A 22,559-nucleotide genomic window follows, 5' to 3' on the forward strand; every position below is an offset into this window, starting at 1 on the left:
TGCCATAAACACTCACGTCATCTTCTTTCTCTGTGGCTATACCTGACAGATGGGACGTCACTGTCCCACTTTTCTTTTTTTTTTTCAATTTGAGATACAGAACAAATATCAGAGCTCTGAGTATCGAGCACATACTGTATCAGTTTCTTTGGTGAGAAATAACCATACTATTTCCTACATGAAGCTTTGCAATTTATGGGAATTGAAAATATTCTGGAAGGATTTACAGGATTGTATTTAATAAAGCTTATCACATTTCTGATATTCACCAGACAATTTTATTCTCTTCTGGAATTTTCTCAAGAGTTTATAGAGTTTATGCTGAATCTGTAAAAACGCTGCTTCATTGCTTTACTGTTGTAAGAATTGGTTAATTGCATCACCGCATTATTCCTGTTAGCTTTCTCAAGTTTGGCCATTCTTTTCTGACCTCTCATCAACAAAGCGTTCTGTCTGTAGAGCTTACTTTTCCTGCATTATTTATTTGGTGCTGGTGTTAGTTTAGTTTTTGCACAGCTCTTTGTAAACTCTGTGAGACTGTGATAAAATTCCCAGTTTCTGAAATACTCTGAAATCGTAGTTACTTAAATCAAATTTTGCCCCATTCTGATGTTTGAAAGGAACATTATTTGAAGTTTGTGATCTTCTCAATTCAATCCACCTTTCATTGTACACATCTAATAAAGATCCAGAAGGTTCTGGTCTGAAAAGTCTACAAGATTATCAGCCACTCTGTGAGCCACGGTTGGAATGTAACACATGGATTGGGAAGGTTTCTGCTTTATGAAATTGTCTGTTGTTAAAAACAAATTAAGTGTAATAAAAAAGGAACTTTCTATAACCTTGTATTTTCGTTGATCTTTTGCAGGTATATTCATTACGTCTTCGACTTGGGAAACGGGCCGTCGCTCATGAAGGGCAACTCCGACAAGCCTCTCAACGACAATCAGTGGCACAACGTGGTGGTGTCTCGAGATGACAGCAATGTGCACACACTTAAGATCGACTCCCGCACCGTCACCCAGCACTCCAACGGAGCCCGCAACCTGGACCTCAAAGGTAGCGAACGGGTATTTTTAAACACGTCCTATCCAATGCTCCCCATGTTCAAAACTCTGTTTCTAAACTAGATTAATGATAGGACATAAGTACAAATGTCACATGGTCTTCTTTGGTCCTTGGGAAAATCCTTCTGACCTTTCAGGGACCTTTCTGAAAATGCTATTAAAATTCTGTCATACAATTCCAGCTAGCCATTTTTCTTGTATTTAATTTTGAGTCCATGAAAACTCTAATCAGCGACTGTTCCTTGGAGCTATTTATAAAACTGTCAGCTCACCAGTTACATCCCATTTAGAAATAAGAAACAAAAATCTCTCACAAAGTACATTTACCTCCGATTCTAGTGTGACTCATTTTTTTTTCCAATCGTGGTTAGAAGAACATCAGTGCCTTCAGGAAAAGAGTCAATTTGGGCTCATGATTTCACGTTTGTGAACTAGCAAACCTGATTCAATCTTCTGCGGTTATTGCTCGAGTCTATTGAGTAATGATTCTGCAGTAAACTGAATCTGCATGTTGTAACTGGAACAAGAGTTTCATAGAATAGCTCATTCAGCCCGCTAGGTTATGATATGGTTATGATTTATTTATATTTACCCTCCTTTTCCACCATTTAAAAACTCTTCTGATTTCAGTTTTTTTGTCATATCTCGAATAAACAAGTTAATCAACAAGACAGATAAGTTGAACAGAGAAGATTGATTCGCCGTATAAAGGACTGTATGATGAGTGATAAATAACTAGTCTCATATTCAGCGTAAATTTTGACCTTTGTTTCAGCAAATAGCGTTTCACCGCCTATTCATTTACTCTAATAGATGACAAAGGCAGCAATTTATATCGTTTCTTATCCGAGCGATCAATATCAGGTGGCGAAAAACACCACCGTCGACTCATTTGTTTATTTTGTTCTGCATTTATATCTGCCAGAGAGGTTGATGAAGGTTTATAGCAACATCGGGTTCAGAAGCATTCTCCATACGTCTTGCTTTTACATTCAGTTTTCTTTTTTAACGTTAAAACAAAGTCCTGTTGGTTTACATAACAAGTGTAAAGTACAAGGTGAGATTAAATTTGTAATTTACTTTAAAGGTTGTCTGTCATCTGTGTCATTTTGATTATCGTACCTTAAGCACGTCAGGTCTTAAGTAACTACGTCTTCATGATTATATAAGGTCTTCGTGGTGCTTTGATAAGCAGTGATGATGCATTGACAATATACACACAGGATAAAATGTAAAAATTGGTCTTATGTCTTATCCTCAGTTTTTTTGCCAAACAAAATGTTGAAACCTCATTTTAAGAAAATAATTATAATAAACGATCCTAATCAGGCTAAATGAGCTTCGTGCACTACAGTATGTTCCTATCGAATAAATATCGTTGGACTTTTCTGCTTTTTCTGTCCAATTAACTAAAAATATAAGTGAAGGAACAGAAACTTGTTTATTTTATGTTTATTAATCATGGTCATGCTTTTCTCTCTTCTTTATTTCTTTAGGTTTTTTTTTTTAAGCTTTATGGTTAAAGAGGGTAATAATTCCTCAGGATTAGAAGCCTGCTTTGATAAAACAGCCATTTGTCTGGCAGAGAAAAAAAAAAAATCAAGTCAATTTCCTTCTCAGTCCTCACATGTAATAAAGTCTAAATCAAATAAGGCTGCAAAGCGACATTTCCTGCCGTCAGTACAACAGGCTCCAAGGGCCCTTTTATTTCTTTTCTTTAGAAAGAGTCCTTTAAACATTGGAAGAATAGTCTCACAGTATGTGTCAGTTGTAATTGCTCAAGCAATTATGCAGCATAGAATGTGTGTGTGTGTGTGTGGGGGGGGGGGGGGGTAGTTGCAGGAATCCTCCAGCTCTGGGCCGTTTCTATGATGTGAAAAATGAGCATCCTCAAATGGGACGAATTGGCTGGCAGTGATGCATGAATTTTGGATACATCAATAGAAAGTAATGGTTGACCTGCTCCATTTGTTGGCATGACAATACAGTCGGAATGCTTTTGCCAAGATTCTCGGTGAGGTGTTTGCTAATTGAGCCGTTTTCCTGAAGAATTGGCTGCTTTTGTGACGCTCACAGCTGTTTAAGATTAATTTGTTTCATTGATGTGAAAGTTATGGAATCATTTTCTCTCAATTAATGTGAGTGAGTCAGCATATGCCAGCATGAAGTTGCAGAGTTATGTACGGGGATGTGAGCTGCATCCAAACCTGATGTTAGGTTGAAAATCTGCATCGTGTTTGGGGGTAGAGGATGAGCCAGGATGCTTACAGGACCACACTCATCTGCCATACTCATACTGGTGCTAATTTTCTGAACAAAGCTGATGCTCTGTTGTATTCAGATCTGGTGACTGGGGAGGTCCGTGAAGTCCAGCAGCATGTTCATGGAGCCCGGTTGAGCTGTGCTTTGTGCTTTAGGACACAAAGCATTATCATTCCATAAAGCTATGCACGTCCCCAATAACATTAAACATCCAACTAAAGCCAGAACTGTTGACACAAGTCAGATCCATGTGGCCTATGTGCCAAATTCTGACCTTACCATTTGCATGTCACAGGGGAAACTGAGATTCCTCATATGGGGAGAGAAGACTAGCTCATCTGGTCTGATCCAATAGAAAAGCTTCTGTAGCACAAATTGTTGAATATGTTAATGGTGGTTATGATAGTAAGGTTTCAGAATACACAGTACAAACCTGCTGTGTAGCTGCAAACAATGCCCATAGCTGAAAGCAGCTCTTGTGAGCATCAGAACTGGACAATGGAAGAATGGAAGAAGGTGCCCTGGATATGGTGATGAATCACATTTTCTTTTACATTACGTGGAAGGCCTGAGCCATGTGTGTTGCTTACCCTGGGAAGCGATGTCATGAGGATGCACTATGGGAAGAAGGCAAGCGGTAGAGGCAGTCTGATGCTCTCAGCAATGTTCTGCTTGGAAACCTTGGGTCCTGGCGTTCTGTGTATGTTACTTAGATGCATGTATCTAGATATTGTTGCAGGACTAGTACAACCCATGATGGTAACAGTATATAAAATTGTTCAGGAATGGTTTGAGGAACTGTGCTGATTTGGTAGGTGGTTTTAACGTTATGGCTGTTTGGTGTATATACAGCATAAATACCTTATATTCATTCATTCATTCATTTTCTACCGCTTATCCGAACTATTCTCGGGTCACGGGGAGCCTGTGCCTATCTCAGGCGTCATCGGGCATCAAGGCAGGATACACCCTGGACCCCATCGGAGGGCACACACACTCTCATTCACTCACACACTCACACACTACGGACAATTTTCCAGAGATGCCAATCAACCTACCATACATGTCTTTGGACCGGGGGAGGAAACCGGAGTACCCGGAGGAAACCCCCGAGGCACCGGGAGAACATGTAAACTCCACACACACAAGGCGGAGGCGGGAATCGAACCCGCAACCCTGGAGGTGTGAGGCGAACGTGCTAACCACTAAGCCACCGTGCCCCCCTACCTTATATTTGTTTATTTTAATGGTTATCTTGTTCCTATTATTTTGTTCCTAAACATTTTATGCTCTGTATTTACAATGCGAATTGTTAAAAATAATAAAAGCATTCTTATGTAAGAAAGAGGAATTGAACTTGTTGTTGTCTGCTATATACTATCAGCATTTGTAGATATTTTATCACATAAATTTATCACATAAAATGGAGTCGTGCTGGATTGGTTTTGTAATTGGAGGATGTACAGTGTTGGTACCTGAGCTTTCACATGGTAACCTTTGTAGCAGGCTTGTGATCATGCAGTCAGGTCTAGTGTTCATGGAGCACAGCAGATTTTGCCACCTTCCTTACTTTTCTTAACCAGCAGGGATATAATTCTGTCTCACCCCATCATATAGCTCCAGACACATAGATGGGGATGTCATTTTTACAATTCCAGTGCAACTCCTTCATCTGAAAGCAATTGATTTTCATCCCACCCTGCAACAAAAGGGCCTCCGTGCTTCCCCGCTCCATTCATCCATTGGATGAGTATTGGGTGTATAATTGGAAGTGTGTGATTGAAGTCTCCCCAATAGCCCTTCTATAACACTGAGACACAAAGAGCTAATGGTTTGCCCATGCTGTTTCCCATGACCTGCTCAGCCTGTGAATCATTCTCCTGAGGTAGCTGACAGGACATTACTGTAGGCCTGCTTCACATCTGCACAGAGCATTGGCTGTGAAAATGAGCAAATTCATTTATTCCAGATATTCAAATAGAAATGTTTTGCCATGCATGGACAATTGAAGATCTCTTTTTTTTTTTTTTTTTTTTTTTTTGCTAAGAGCTTGTGAGCAGGACACGATTTAGAGCGCACTTCTTCTTCTTCTTCTTCTTCTTCTTCTTCTTCTTCTTCTTCTTCTTCTTCTTCTTTCGTCTTCTAGTTCTTCTCTTCGATTCTATAAAAGTTGGGAATGGAAGCCTTAATGTACACATTTAAAAAAAAAATACAACCATGAGTGAGCTGGGCACGGTGGCTTAGTGGTTAGCACGTTCACCTCACACCTCCAGGGTTGGGGGTTTGATTTCCGCCTCCACCTTGTGTGTGTGGAGTTTGCATGTTCTCCCCGTGCCTCGGGGGTTTCCTCCGGGTACTCCGGTTTCCTCCCCCGGTCCAAAGACATGCAGGTTAGGTTGATTGGCATCTCTGGAAAATTGTCCGTAGTGTGTGAGTGCGTGAGTGAATGAGAGTGTGTGTGTGCCCTGCGATGTGTTGGCACTCCGTCCAGGGTGTATCCTGCCTTGATGCCCGATGACGCCTGAGATAGGCACAGGCTCCCCGTGACCCGAGGTAGTTCGGATAAGAGGTAGAAAACGAGTGAGTGAGAGACAACCATGAGTGATTCAACAGAAAGTCATTCACCCAACAGTCATGTGATTATGGGTTCAATTCCCAAAGATGCCACAGCTGTTTGAGTCTAGGAGTGAAGAGAGAGCCTGTATTGGCCGTGAGTTCAGGGATGGAAGGATGATATGTACACAGTGACTGTAGACATTTTGTGGCTAGGGAGCATTAGCTAGTGGGCGTGAATGGGGGGAAGATGTGAAATAATTCTCACACTAGTAAGCCATACATGTGTAAAAATATGTCCAAACCTGACAGCAGCTGGGTAAAACAAATCCACAAGCTGATTTACTAACAGGGTCTAAAGAAGAATCTTTAAGCCAACAAAACACCACACATTCGCAAGGAGCCTATAAACAGATCACACACTCATGTTCTTTTAATTTGTGTTTTGTAGTTTTTGGCACTTTTCACTGCCTTAAACTGTTATACATAATGTTTAATTATGAATACATGTGGCAAGATTTAGTTTCACTCTTCAGCTGAACTCTGGAAAAAAAAAAAACTCATTTAAATCTTGCTTGCGATTAATCAGAATACACACAAATGAGCAGTGTTGGGGATCTGACTTCAAATCTCAGCTTAAAACGTCTGCTTATTTCGGATAGAATTGGTAATTGGGAACATTTTTCCGATGAGAATCATGCAGTAAAGGAGGTCGTTTTTTTATATGTATAAAGCCTGGGAGACGTTTTTATTAATAAAGATGTCGGTAAAGATATAAATATTGTAAAACGTCATGAAAACGTTGGATCAAACCAAAGTGAATTCAAAGGCACTTTAAATGATGGTCTAATTGGCCTTAGTGAATTTAAGGAATAAAAAAAAATCATGTTTAAGTATACAAGCAGGGAAAGCAGCCTTCTGCACAGTGGGCTGGAAATTGCACTATGTATTTCTCCTTGTCAGTTCTAGAGCATAATTGCCTGTCTTTCTGCCAAAGCTCAGTGAAATTGGATAGAAATTTCACTCACAAATAATGCCATCTAAGCATGCTTTTCCTAAGCTGCCAGGTGATTAAAGGCTCTTTCTCCATCTTTAGCCTTTTCCACAAGATGTAATTGCAAAGTATTAGCACCTACAGTACATAGCAACCGAGATTCATTCTGCTCTAGCTATGCATATAGTATAACTGCAGGTGTGTGTGTGTGTGTTTGTGTGTTTGTGTGTGTGTGCATTCCTGTATAGTTTCACCCTTATTTCTAGAAGCACGTTTTCCATTATTTATTTGAGCACTAAAAGTAAAAGGTATGATCTATCATCGGTTCCCGAATCAGCATCGTATAATTATTAATAAAAACAAAAGGCTGATCTTATCATATGAAGCACCACGAAGAAGATGAAATGCCTAACCTGCAGTATTTATAATCTTTTACATGATGAATGATTTTGTTTCTTTTCTTTATTATTACATGCGTAACACATACATTTTTTAGATTTGATAAAAACCCTGTGGGGATTTTTTTTTTTAGGGGAGCTGTACATTGGCGGTGTGGGGAAGAGCATGTACAACAGTCTGCCTAAGCTGATAGCATCTCGAGACGGTTATCAAGGCTGCCTGGCCTCTGTGGACCTCAACGGCAGGCTGCCGGACCTCATCAGTGATGCCCTACATAAGGTGGGCCAAGTGGAGAAAGGATGTGATGGTGAGTTTCTGGTATTGCTGTTTTTTTTTTTTCCAAAATATTATTTTTAGTTTAATCACTTCATCAATTTCCAGCCACTATCTAACTCTCCACTGGCATACACCAGCTAAAAAAAGAGACACATGAAGTACACAAAATACAGACAGTAATTTGACTAGTGAAACTAAAGAAAGGAGCTTACAGTATATACTGTATGATATGATTCTGGGAACTGGAGAAAACACAGCATATATGATGATAACTGGTCATGTGTGTAGCTGTAGTCAACATAGCCAGACCTTCAGACTGATGGCCGGAACGTCTGGACTTCATAGCAGCAAGTCATGCAAAACAACGAGTCTATACTAAACCTGAAGTCACGTGAGATACAAACAAATTGTAGAGCAGAAGAAATGTTTGACACATGTTGCACGACACATGACTATTTTTTCCCGTGCACACATTCTCCATCTTCTGTCTGTGTCAGTTTTTCTTAGCGTAGGGCCGCTCTTAGCCAGGTATTTTTGGTTGGTGGACTGTGGACTAGTCTCAGCCTCAGACGTCATGCCCACAAACTGTTTGCTGAACGTCTGAGGCTGAGACGAGAGTAGCTGTAACACTGTGGTTTTTAAAGACCTCAGTGCCACTTCTGCTTTTGTGAAGCAGTCCACCGACCAAAAATACCTGGCTAACAGCGGTCCTGTTCTAAGAAAAACTGCGACAGAGACGGAAACTCGAGAATGATTGACACAGACTGTGCATGGGAAAAAATAGTGTCAAACGCGAGGCAATACTGTTCTACAGTTTGTGTGTATCTCATATCTCACAGTGCTAAACTAAAACTGTCAAACGGTAGAAATGTGCTCTTCTAAATCTAGTTATTATAAACAGCTGTATATAAGTGCGCTCTGTGTTCTACCATGGCTGGCTTGACCGCAGCTTAAACACGCTTTTTAAACTACATCTCTTGTGATTTCATCTAAAAACAATCCAGAAGCACTTCTCGTGTTATTCTGGCAGAGGCATAACCAGAAACGACTATCAGTGGGATGAGGAAATATATAAAAAATACTCTCAGGATTGTTTTCTTGATCAATACTTTACATTACAAGCGGACACACAGCAGTAGGCATGGTGATATGTATATAATCTACAGTAAGATGGACATAAATTGCCTTTAAGGCAGTTCCACTGTAAAACATTTAAACAGCATATTAAAAACAGGAGAATTGACTCCTCATATCATCAATCCTAAACTCCTCTTACATTTCTGGCATTAAATAGATATCCTCATGACTTACATTTTATTCAGCTGAGCAATTGAAGGTTAATGTCACGGACGCGGGATAAAAACGGACCCAAATGCAGGACAGCTTAAGAAAAAAACAGGGATTTATTAACTCAAACACAAAACAGGAACACGGACTCGAGACAGGACCAAACAAGACAAGGACAACAGAGGATTCCGTGCTGCACAAGGCAACGCGGCTCAACTAAATAGTACAAATAATTATTTACTGTACACATAAGGGACATAAGTCCTGACAGTTAAGGACCTTGCTCAGGGGCCTAGCACTAGCAGGTTAGTCTACCTGGGATTAAAACTTATGACCTTCTGATCAGAATCCAACACCTTTACCACTGAGCTACCACATCCCTCTACTGTCACTACTATGAGTACAAACCAATACTCTAGCTCACCTCTTCTTCTCTGTACTTATAGCACAGCTATTGACTTACTAGCTTTCAAACTGAAACAGGGTAAAATGCTTGATCATTATTGGCCAATCCTGTTTTTCATCACAGCAGCTGCTATCCAATAAAATGTGGTTAAACAAAGTAATACATTAAACCCAACAATTCACTTTGTCAGTTTATACAATGTGCATTGTTGCATTTATATGTGCAATATATACATCTTAATATACATTTCAGTAAACAAGGCATTACACTCACATGCAAGCTCATATATAATGTACAATGTGCTCTGTTTATTCTTAAGATTTTAATATTACATACAATGACAACTGTACTTTTTTCCTATAGAAACATCCTAGTTTAATTTCAGACCCTTATTTATTAAACTGAAGAATAGACGCCTTTATTATTACCACATATACATTACAGGAGGTTGGGGTCAGAGTGCAGGGTTAAGGGCCTTGCTCAGTTGACCAACAGTGGCAGCTTGGCAGTGCTGGGGCTTGAACCCAAACCTTCTGATCAACCACTTGAGCCACCAGGCTACTGATCTTTCCACACCTGTATGTACAGTATTGTCATGTCTACGGTTCCTCTGTTTCTCTTTAGCTGGCCCAGGCACTACCTGCTCGGAGGACTCGTGCTCACATCAGGGTGTGTGTCTCCAGCAGTGGGAGGGCTTCACCTGCGACTGCACCATGACCACTTATGGTGGCCCTCGCTGCAGTGACCGTGAGTACCTTTTACCTTTTACTCTCGAGTTTGAGAAGCGGTGCTCTTCTAGCCACAACACAAAGACTTCTAATTAACTCTGCATTTTAGCCTTAGGTTTATTCCCTTCAAACACCTTTAAATGTTTGAAAGGTAAAATATGCTAATTGGCAGATTCTATTACTGTAGTGCAGTAGGAAACCAGAAGGCATCGTTTATATCTCTTAGAAACCTGATAATGCAAAGCGCTACTATGCAGACTGGTTGTTATTTACAAATTATCCACTGTGACTTTTTTTACTATATCTCACTATTCACTACAACACACTATATATCATTGGACACACTATTTATTATATTCTAGTAAAAAGGTAAGGGATGTATTAGCCTAGTAATTAAGATGTTGGAATATAGATCGTAAGGTCACCAAGCTGCCACTATTGGGCCCCGGAGCAAGGCACATCAACCTTAACAATAATAATAAATGTTGTCATGATTCCATGACAGTTCATTCTCCTGAGATATGCTGATCGGGAAGGAAACAGGAAAGATTAATTAATCATTTTATTAAAATGATCCGCAGGTGAGTGTGTGTGTGTGTGTGTTTGTTTGTGGTTTTCTTTCTTGGTGCGGCCACTACAAATGTCCCCACGAAGATAGCAATATCTGACATTTGACCTTGTGGTTGACCTTGAGAAATATGTGTAGCATAGCAGTAACGAGCTGCATTATTCAGTCCCTTCAGGATTTCCACAGATTTAGGCCAGTACTGTACATGTCTAGTGCCCTCATCACAAAACACACTCAGCCAAAGCCCTCTTCAGTTCATGAGCATCAAAAATCAAGTTCAATATTTAATATTTTTGCCAGTTTAAGTACAACAACCTCAAGTTGCATTGCATATTTTTAAAAAGCTGCATCGAAATTAAGCGTTTGGTCTGCGTCGATCCTTAATAAAATAAAACCTCCGAAATAAAACCTCTGTGTAATCCTTGAGGGACCGATTAATAATCATGTCAGTGGAAGGTCCTCACAAGGCTAGTAAGACAAGCTTGTGTGTTTCTGTGTTTACTCCCTTTGGATTAACAAACAAGGAAGCAGCAGGAGGAAATTAATTGACCTGTTAATGCTGTTTTTGTTGTCTGGTTAAGGACATTATTGGTTGTTCCCTCCTAACAAAACTAAGAGTAATGTCACTCTAATGGATGGTTCATACACACTGAACTTGTAGAACTGTTTGTTATTCTGCGTGTACTCTATTTCCAGCGGTCTACAGCACTGCTACTTAGCTCGACTGTGACCAAACTCCTAAATATCATCCTGTTATTGAATGTAATTTCTCTTTCAATTAGTGTTGACATAAAGCCTTTGGCCTTTAGGCATTTAAAGATAATAAGTGATTTGCGTGGCTGCGTGCCTCACGTGTCATGCATATCAAACAGCTGAGCACGATGCGAAAGTGTCATATGTCTTGCGTAATAAAATGACAACCTTAAGATCAAGCAGCACACCTGATGTACCCCGGTGTTTGTTTACCGAGCTATGGATTATAGAGAGAGTGTGTATATTTGTGCGAGTGTAAAAACTGAGGTGGAATGAAAAGGATTTATTGAAACAGCTGTGCTCAAAAAATTAATTATTTCTTTATTACATTCTCGTTAAACCGTAGTAAGAAGTCAAGGCTAAAGCACCGCAGCAGTAGTTTGTCCAGGCTACATCATTTTTTCAAGTGCCCCTGAAATCATTACTAGTGTTTCAGAGCTTATTTATCTGTGTTCTGTAGTGATACAAACATAAATACAATAGTATATCTAAAGAAGTTTGAATTCATTTAAGCCCTCATACCATTTTAAATCATTTCAGTACTCATACAGTGGATATAAAAAGTCTATGCCTTCAACAACTGCCTGATCAATACACACTTGTCTGACTGTATATGACTGCAGAAAGGACATTATTCATAATAACACTCTCTGGTGCTTATAACAGTTTATAATCACACCGTCTAGTGTCACCCAAATGAGGATGAGGTTCATTTTAGAGTCTGGTTCCTCTCAAGGTTTCTTCCTCTTCCATCTAAGGGAGTTTTTCCTCACCTCAGTCACTTCAGTCTTGTTTATTGGCGATAAATACAAACACATTTAAATATATCTAATAATAATCTATGTATTATATTAACTATAGTACTATATTCCTTATGTTCTGTAAACCTGCTTTTAGACAATGTTCATTGTTAAAAGTGCCATACAATTAAAATTAAATTGAAGAAAATGTTAAAATGCGTAAAACATCAGACTTCGTAAAACATCAGACATCAGAGTTTTTGTCTAACCTAAAATAATCCTGGAGCTAGTCGTCATTGCACCAGAGCGATCAAATGAGGTTAAAGTCACTGTTAGTTTTTCAAGACCATGATGACACTCAACACATTTTCTTGACCAAAAGTAAGAACTATTTTTGTTTGAAATTGTAGATACTTGAAGCAGAATGGGTTTCAGCTCTGTAAATAATCTGCTGTAACTTTTTAAACGTATTTTGATGTTTTATAGGATGCGTCTAATTACCTTCAAGTGTCCGATGCTGGTCATCTGTAAGCGTTTTATGTTGTGTATATGAGGCAGTATGACTGGGATTCTCTGACATATCAAGAAAATCTGAAATGAATCTTTTTAATGAAAATAATAAAACAGAAGATCATCGTAGCGATGCATATCGTGTTACAGATTTGCCGTGCATTGCTGATTTCACAACATTCTATGAAATGCAAATCAATATTTTGTTAATTAGAAGGTAGAGTAAAAGTTTTAATTAAAATTTTAATCTTAGTAAAGAAAAAGGGGGCACGGTGGCTTAGTGGTTAGCACGTTCGCCTAACACCTCCAGGGTTGGGGGTTCGATTCCCGCCTCCGCCTTGTGTGTGTGGAGTTTGCAGGTTCTCCCCGTGCCTCGGGGGTTTCCTCCGGGTACTCCGGTTTCCTCCCCCGGTCCAAAGACATGCATGGTAGGTTGATTGGCATCTCTGGAAAATTGTCCGTAGTGTGTGATTGCGTGAGTGAATGAGAGTGTGTGTGTGTGCCCTGCGATGGGTTGGCACTCCATCCAGGGTGTATCCTGCTTTGATGCCCGATGACGCCTGAGATAGACACAGGCTCCCCGTGACCCGAGGTAGTTCGGATAAGCGGTAGAAAATGAGTGAGTGAGTGAGTGAGTAAAGAAAAACAAGCACTGGTCATATCACAATATCCTTATTTGGTGAGTTGATTCAATATAAAAAGATGTGTTGCTTTTGAATATCGTTCACCAGAATCATATTACATTGTTTATCATTTATCATCAGGTTACTATATTTATTAGGAAAAATTTCAGCCACAAAATGGTCAGAACAGCACTTTGTGATTGCTGATTCGCTCTGAATTTTTAAACCACCATCCTGCTAATAGATATCACCTCGCTGTTGCTTGGCTCGGGGGGATTTATGCTAACTATGAGTTGCAATGTAGTTCCTGACTGAATAATCCGCTTGATGTGAATAAATGAATAATAACGGAAGACTTTAAGGGGTTAAAACAGAAGAAGAAAACGGCATGCACTTCTGTCTTTGGGTGATTAATGGTTGAAACATGGTCTTTTTTTCTGTCTTAATGAGCTGTGCTGTAATATGTAAAAAAAACATTAGTAAGAAATAGCGCAATATTATTTACATGAGCGCTCAATTAAAGTTCTGAAAAAGAAAATATTGCACTGATTTGTCTAACGGTCATGACCGAAGATTAATTTGGTGGTTGATCCAGCTGTGCAGTCATTGCTTTCTTACTATAGGGATTGAAATCATATTGAAGTTATCAATATTCATTCCTGTGCTAAGGGATTAAAATAAATGAATTTTATATAAGTGAATTAAATACAATTAGGATGACTGGATCTTGGACAGCTTTCAAATGACAAAATGTTTTAATGTTTTAATTATGCTTTAATGTATGAATAACACACTTAAAACTGTGTAAGTATTGGTGGTGGTGGTGATAGTAGTGGTGGTAGTAGTAGTGATAGCAGTAGTGATAGTATTGGTGGTAGTAGTGATGGTATTGGTAGAGATGGTAGTGATGGAAGTGTTATTGATAGTAGTGGTGGTAGTGGTAGTGATAGTGGTGGAAGTAGTGGTGATAGTGGTAGTAATAGTAGGGGTGTTAGTAGTGGTAATAGTGGTGGTATAGTAGTGATTGTAGTGGTGGGGGTAGTGGTGATATTGATAGTGACAGTAATGGTGGCAGTGATAGTGGTGGTAGTAGTGATAGTAGTGGTAGTGGAGGTAGTAGTGGTGGTTAAGGTAGTAGTGGTGGTATTGGTAGTTACTGTATAGTGGCGGTCCTGGTGGTAGTAGTGAAAGTAGCAGTGGTAGTGGTGGTGGTAGTGGTGATATTGATAGTGGCAGTAGTGCTGGTAGTGGTGGTAGTGATAGTAGTGGTGGTATTGGTAGTGATAGCAGTAGTGATAGTATTGGTGGTAGTAGTGATGGTATTGGTAGTGATAGTGGTGGAAGTAGTGGTGGTAGTGGTAGTAATATTAGGGGTGGTAGTAGTGGTAATAGTGGTGGTATAGTAGTGATTGTAGTGGTGGTAGTGGTGGTAGTAGTGATAGTAGTGGTAGTGGTAGTGGAGGTAGTAGTGGTGGTTAAGGTAGTAGTGGTGGTATTGGTAGTGATAGTGGCAGTCCTGGTGGTAGTAGTGAAAGTAGCAGTGGTAGTGGTGGTGGTAGTGTTGATATTGATAGTGACAGTAGTGCTGGTAGTGGTGGTACTGATAGTAGTGGTGGTATTGGTAGTGATAGCAGTAGTGATAGTATTGGTGGTAGTAGTGATGGTATTGGTAGAGATAGTGATGGAAGTGTTATTAATAGTAGTGGTGGTAGTAGTGCTAGTGGTGGAAGTAGTGGTGGTAGGGGTGGTAGTAGTGGTAATAGTGGTGGTATAGTGATTGTAGTGGTGGTGATAGTAGTGGTAGTGGAGGTAGTAGTGGTGGTATTTGTAGTGATAGTGGCGGTACTGGTGGTAGTAGTGAAAGTAGCAGTGGTATTGGTAGTCATAGTAATGGTTATAGTGGAGGTAGGAGTAGGGGTAGTAGTGGTGGTAGTAGTGGTGGTAGTAGTGAGAAAATGTGTTGTTGCAATTAATAAAATTGCTCTGCCATTAAATGTTTCTGAAAGACTTTAACTATTTTGGAAAGCATTAATTTCAGACTAACAGTCTGACACTTTTAAATAACCAAATGTTTATTACTGGTCTTAGATTATGTATTGCTTCTCCCTTCTGTGAATGAGTCATGGATTCAGTTATTATAAACCTGTGATGGGTTTCTGAACAGAATTTTGAACAGAGTTGAGTATATTAAGTCATTTGTGATGTAATTGTAAAGATTCTTGTAAATGATCTGCTTTCAGGTGATGCACGTATCGTGTTTGTGTTCAAAATATTGGCTGAATATTGCTAGTTTAAATACAGCTTGTCGTTTAACGTCGTGTTCAAATTAATTAGTCTATTTATTCTTGAGAAAACATTGACTTTTTGTTTTTAGCCACAAGTACTAATACTCATGCACACACCCACACGTGGAGACTCATACATTAATCTGACACCGCTGCCATCTTCATCTGTTCACTGAAACGCTGCTGTTATTGATTGGCCAATATCGAGTGAGATGATACTTTTCAGCCAAATGTAATGTAGCTTTGAGAATCCACAGACATTTATCTATGATTCTGTTCCACCTTGTATATAACACAGAGTGAGGAAAGAGAACGAGAGAGAAACAATGCACAGCTCATTAGCTCCTGCAGACAAACCCAGCTTTTGTTCCTGAAAGTAGCAAATGCATCATCTCCTCTTTGGGAGCTTCAAGTCTATATTTAATTTCTATATTGGATTTCACAGTAATAATGATATGCTGAATGCTGAGAGATTGTTTTATCAGAACTGAGAAAAAGAAAACCAGAACAGACCAGAATCATGTTTTTCGCCTACAAACACATGTACATTATTACATCTACACTATATCATTTTCAACATATTTATAAATATTTAACTATTTTTGGGATAAGAATATAATGACATGTTTCTGACCCTTTAAAGCTCTGAATGTTGGAGTAAAGAGTCACATACTGAAAGCCAGAGTGATGGTTTTAATTATGTTTGGTAAACTAGAGCACAAAAGAAAGACTAAAGAAACAGTAGACAGCTATATTAGAAATGATAAGGACAGCATTTTGCTGGTTGACATGACCTGATGTAAAATATTCAGACTGTTATGCGTAATTAGAACCAGCATACGCTGTTATACTTTACATGTCGTTTCTTAAAATTAGCCACTCCACATTCATCAGCCAAGGTTATGCTAGCATCCTGTGTGAAGGACACACTTGGCTTCTGTGTATGTGTGTGTTTGTGTCTCCTATTTCCTTTCCACAGTCAGGGTCCAGCCCTCGGCCCTCGGTATTACATTAAATAGATGCAGCGATTTCATCGGACCGCCGCAGTCACCTTTTTCCCCGAGCAGCTGCTCAGCCATCTTTAGATTTCACGCGGATTTTATGTCGCTTTCCAACTCCGTGCTTTAAACGGACCGAGTTTCCGTAGCAGTGGTAATCATCATGTCTGACTCGGGGGGCAGCATTACCTGATTACGGCTGACACAACAGCTTTGTTGATGCTCCCAGCTCCAGAATTAGTCTCACTTCATGTGGTCCATTCTTAATATCACAGTCTTATGTATTTTACTCCTAAATTTGCTCAAGACATGCACAAAGCATTAATAGTAGAGTCAGGAAGATTTACTGAAATACTTTTACAATTCAAAAAAGAGCCGTCTCATAGGGAAACCCTCTGGAACCTTAAATCTAGATTCTGTATTCACTGCATATTCTGTATTTGCTGACGGCACAAACCACATCAGAGTGTGTGTGTGTGTGTCACTGATGTTAGCAGATGATGATTGGTGCACAATCATAATTGATTTGTGTTAGTTTTATCATTCTAGCATAGTCGATTAGCGTGATTTTCCATTGAGAAAAAATTGATGGCGTTCTTAGATTTCCAATTTTTCCATTTTCCTGGTGATGGCTAGTGGAAGTACTCTGCTCCTTTTCTCACTTATATTCATCTCCGAGCTGCATTCAAGCAGAAATAGCGATGGGGGATGTGGGATGAGGTGGTTCAGGAGGAGGAATAATTGACTAGTGACTTGCTGCTGATTAGGTTACAGTTTCCAGGTCCACAGAGCTCAGGTTACTGTTTCTTTCGATTTCTGTATATTCTTTCTGTGTCCTTGTGGGTTTGTTCCAGGTACACCAGCTGTCCAGGGATTGTACCGGTATAAATTTTTAAAATGACACCAGTATTTAAGAAAATATATGCAATTAACTCTCTTTGCTATACTGTAGTTAAAGATATATAGAGATATATAAAGATATAGAGTTAGGACATTATTTATAGTTTGTTTTATTAATCTATCAAATCAGCTCTGGACGTTTAAGGCAAAAAAACACAAATCTGTTTATTACATTATACTATTTATGGACATATAACTGGTATGTGTGATGACCTGATGCCATACACAGCACAGATAAATTCAGTGATTTTGGAACTGAGCGCGTGCAACAGAGGAGCTTGTGTCAAATCATCGGACGGAGGAAGTCCATGTCTATAATGGTGCCTGGCACGTTTAAGGACCAAGATCTTCTCCAGCTATACTGTAGTGTCACCCACAACCAAGCCTGGCTCATCTTCTGTGGGTTGGCATGCTTAAAACCAAAGGGCAATTGTGTTATGATGCACAACCCACGACACATAATATACTCGTTCAAACTCTGTTACACACTACGCAGTTTACTATGATAAACCTTTAAGAAGCAGAGATTAAACTAAATGTGATGATGGTAAAGCCTGAATCTATCATTGATTGAATTCTGTTAGGGGGATGAGGCCACTGAGGGCAATTGATCTGAGCGATTGACTTTTCCCCTGATAATGTAATCTGATACAGTAGGTCATCTGTGGTTTTACCCTTGAGAAATGCTTTCTAAGGGATGTGTTGATGAGGCTGTGAGGTTCGGTGGACAAAGAAAGCAAATAAAATAACCTTGAGATTATGAAAGGTATGAATCTTTCATTCTTTTGTTCACTGTGGAGTAATGGCAGATCAAATTGTAACAAGGAAGTCATGGGTTTTGGTGATTACGTTCCATCAAAAAGCCCAGTGTATCGTGCGGTTTTATTTACTGAGCTATATTTGGAAGTTTATGCAAGTTTCATATTGCACTGAATCCCCATGGCATCTCATATGTTGCACATATGATCTTATTTTATGAGGCTAGGGGGGAATCTTTGTTTGTTCAAAGCACATACAGCGCTCTCTTTATAATAATAATCCAGCCATCTCTGTCATTTCTGCTGGCAAGCATTCAGACTTTCAGCAAGCAAACCGTCATCGGCTTCCTGTCGGTCCAATATGATCCCTGCGGTGCCTGTGAAGCACTTTATTAAGTAAGGACTAAAAAATAACAGCGTGTATTGCTCTAGGAAACTAATCAACCGTCAGTGTAAGCACACCATCACCGGCCATTGTTTTCTTTCTTATATCACAACAAACTGCCTATTATTATTAATTATTATCATTATTATTATTATTATTATTATGATTTATCCGAGGGGGGCACGGTGGCTTAGTGGTTATCACGTTCGCCTCACACCTCCAGGGTCGGGGTTCGATTCCCGCCTCCACCTTGTGTGTGTGGAGTTTGCATGTTCTCCCCGTGCCTCGGGGGTTTCCTCCGGGTACTCCGGTTTCCTCCCCCGGTCCAAAGCCATGCATGGTAGGTTGATTGGCATCTCTGGAAAATTGTCCCTAGTGTGTGAGTGAATGAGTGTGCGTGTGTGTGCCCTGTGATGGGTTGGCACTCTGTCCAGGGTGTATCCTGCCTTGATGCCCGATGACGCCTGAGATAGGCACAGGCTCCCCGTGACCCGAGGTAGTTCGGATAAGCGGTAGAAGATGAATGAATGAATGATTTATCCGTGAATCTTTTTGCCAGTGTATAGTTACGTTATCACTAACTCTACACAGCTGTAACACACGTGTTCCATCACGTGTCTAACAGCTTAATGTTCATGTGTCTTTTGTTTGTTTTTCTGTTCATTATTCAGCTTAGATTTGATGAAAAAGCCACCATTTAATTCCTGGTGCAGGTTTTTTACTGTAAAAAATGACTTGAATCAGCTCGTTAATATAAACCTGTGATTTGCCTTCCAACCGAACCAACTGCTAGAGCTGCTGCTAGGAATAGAATCGTCACCTTCGGTGGGGGATGTAACCAGAAAATAAAGCAGAAATGTGCTTTGTATTTTTATTTTCAGTCGAAAGAGGTGAAAAGAGGATTCTCTGCACCACAGCAGCATTGCGTAGAAGCCAGAAGATTCCCTTTAATAAGAACAGTGCATATAATCATCTCCTCTAGCTTTAGACAATGTTGAAGTGGGATTTTTGAGGCATGAAGGAGTAGAGGATGACAGAATTAGGGCAACTCTAAGCTGTTTGTTTTTTGCCATGTGACAGCTGCTCTCTCTCTTTCTCTTTCTCTCTCTCTCGCTCTCTCTCTCTCTCCCTCTCTCTGTGTCTCTCTCTCTCTCTCTTTCTCTCTCTCTCTGTGTCTCTCTCTCTCTGTCTCTCTCTCTCTCTCTCTCTCTCTCTCTCTCTCTCTCTCTCTCTCTCTCTCTCTGTGTCTCTCTCTTTCTCTCTCTCTCCCTCTCTCTCTTTCTGTGTGTGTCTCTCTCGCTCGCCCTCTCTCTCTCTCTCTCTCTCTCTCTCTCTCTCTCTCTCTCTTGCTCTCTCTCTCTCTTGCTCTCTCTCTCTCTCTCTCTCTCTCTTTCTGTGTGTCTCTCTCTGTCTCTCTCTCTCTCTCTCTCTCTCTCTCTCTCTCTCTCTCTCTCTCTCTCTCTCTCTCTCTCTCTCTCTCTCTCTCTCTTTCTGTGTCTCTCTCTTTCTCTCTCTCTCTCTCTCTCTCTCTCTCTCTCTCTCTCTCTCTCTCTCTCTCTGTCTGTCTCTCTTTCTCTCTCTCTCTTTCTCTCTCTCTACCCTCTCTCTCTGTCTGTGTGTCTCTTTCTCTCTCTCGCTCGCTCTCTTTCTCTCTCTCTCTCTCTCTCTCTCTCTCTCTCTCTCTCTCTCTCTCTCTCTCTCTCTCTCTCTCTTGCTCTCTCGCTTTCTCTCTCTCTCTCTCTCTCTCTCTCTCTCTCTCTCTCTCTCTCTCTCTCTCTCTCTCTGTCTCTCTTTCTCTCTCTCTCTTTCTCTCTCTCTACCCTCTCTCTCTGTCTGTGTGTCTCTCTCTCTCTCTTTCGCTCACTCTCTTTCTGTGTCTCTCTCTCTCTCTCTCTCTCTCTCTCTCTCTCTCTCTCTGTCTCTCGCTCTCTCGCTTTCTCTCTCTCTCTCACTCTCTCTCTCTCTCTCTCTCTCTCTCTCTCTCTCTCTCTCTCTTCTTCTCTCCTCTCAACTCGTCCACATGTCTTTTAACAGTCAGCCACTGAGTGAGAGTCGCTCTCTGTACAAAGGCAAAAGCTTGAACCTGTCAATAAAGCACAAAGAGTTTTCAGCTCTCTCTTTGCATTAGCGTGTCCAAAAACCCCCAAAACCTTGGTGATATCAGTGTTTACTAAATCTTGTGAATATTTGATTCATGCCTCTTTGTTATAACCAAGTGAGATGTTTCGGCGAATGTCAGGCTGTAGTCTGCTGTCTGTAAGGATTCCTATTTGTTCTGTCTGTTATTCTTCTTTCCTATTCTTTCATTTTAGAGCAAAAGACCTTTTCGGATTTGTTCCATATGTTTGTTTGCTTTTGGTTACTTTTCTTTGCAAAACTTTATACTGTATGAAGTGAGAATTGCAGAACGGAGTTCCAGGCTGACGGAGAACAGGAAGGCGTGGCTGTGGTCGCTTAGTGCCTTAAAAAATGGATCAAATGCTAATAATCTAATTATAGATAAAAGATGGCCTGGAAATCTCCCATGTCGTCCTCGAAAATCTACCAATGCACATGAATATGCAAACTGAAAGCGCCTCTGTGTTTTCCCTTCGCATTTGTGAAAGTGGGGTTTAGTATCAGAGCTATGATTTATGTAGCAGTAGAATCTTGTGAACTTATTCCTTAAGTTAAGAATAAAACGCAGCCGCCATGTTGTTTTAAAAAAAAAAAAATAGGTAGTTCAGTGTAGCTTGACACACTTCCTGTGGAGTGATTAATATGAAGTCCTGATTCTGGAGTGAGCTATTTAATTTCATTGAATTCAATTCCATTTTTATTTGAACATTGTCTCAAAGCTGCTTGAAAGGGCATAAGAAATATAGTACAAAACGTTAATATAATACAAAGATTGTATTTATCACTAATAAACAAGCCTGAGGTGACTGAGGCGACTGTGGTGAGGAAAAACTCTCTTAGATGGAAAAGGAAGAAACCTTGAGAGGAACCAGACACAAAGGTGAACCTCATCCTCATTTGGGTGACACTTGAGACTGTGATTATAAACTGTTATAAACACCAGAGAGTTTTATTAGGAATAATGTCCTCTCTACAGTCAGATACAGTCTGAAAATTGTGTATTGATTAGGAGCTTGTTGTCCTCAAAACACCACATGTAGTTGGCATCTTCTCTTTGAATGTCCAAAATCCTCATGAAGTGGAACATGACTGGAGCTGGTACTGTACATCTCTAGATGCCTTAGGATCCTCACAGGGTTGGCGGCTTCTCACTGAAGGCCCGAAATTTTAATTTAGGGCGGAAGACAACTGGAGCCTAACGATCTCTGGATGCATCGAGATGGGTAGAAAAAGATCAAAGTAATAATAAAAAAAAACAAAAAAAAACATACAAATAACTCTTGAATGCTTCTAAATAAGTCTGATAAAAGAAGTAGTCATTCATTCATCTTCTACAGCTTATCCGAACTACCTCGGGTCACGGGGAGCCTGTGCCTCAGGCGTCATTGGGCATCAAGGCAGGATACACCCTGGACGGAGCGCCAACCCATCGCAGGGCACACACACACTCTCATTCACTCACGCAATCACACACTAGGGACAATTTTCCAGAGATGCCAATTAACCTACCATGCATGTCTTTGGACCGGGGGAGGAAACCGGAGTACCCAGAGGAAACCCCCGAGGCACGGGGAGAACATGCAAACTCCACACACACAAGGCGGTGGCGGGAATCGAACCCCGACCCTGGAGGGGTGAGGCGAACGTGCTAACCACTAAGCCACCGTGCCCCCCTGATAAAATATTAAAATAGCAAATTAATAAAATAAACCCATAAAAGAAGGTGATTTATTTTATTTACTTCTGACCAATCAGATTTAAGAATTCACTAGTTCTTTAGTACAATCACAACAAATCTAAAAAGTTTACCAATAACATTAGCTAAGTGAACTGGCTGGTTTAACATTTTGTCTTTGCAGCTTCTTAAGATGTGGAGCCTGAGCTTGTGCATGACATCCTCTACCCTGCGGTATGAAGCTTCGCAACAAAACAGTTGTAGCATCATTCTG

The 22,559-nt window shown here is 40.2% G+C and overlaps 1 protein-coding gene across 2 annotated transcripts in view; it reads left to right on the forward strand.

Moving 5' to 3' along the window:
• nrxn2a (neurexin 2a) overlaps positions 1 to 22,559 on the forward strand; it is a 364,908-nt gene that overhangs the window by 192,638 nt on the left and 149,711 nt on the right. For both annotated transcript variants that reach the window (XM_060890359.1, XM_060890360.1), the window contains exons 15-17: positions 869 to 1,059; positions 7,409 to 7,582; positions 9,869 to 9,991. In XM_060890359.1, the coding sequence (XP_060746342.1) occupies positions 869 to 1,059; positions 7,409 to 7,582; positions 9,869 to 9,991 (488 nt within the window). The remainder of the gene's footprint in view (positions 1 to 868; positions 1,060 to 7,408; positions 7,583 to 9,868; positions 9,992 to 22,559) is intronic.

The sequence above is a fragment of the Tachysurus vachellii genome, chromosome 17, assembly GCF_030014155.1.
Source record: "Tachysurus vachellii isolate PV-2020 chromosome 17, HZAU_Pvac_v1, whole genome shotgun sequence".
NCBI classification, from domain to species: domain Eukaryota; kingdom Metazoa; phylum Chordata; class Actinopteri; order Siluriformes; family Bagridae; genus Tachysurus; species Tachysurus vachellii.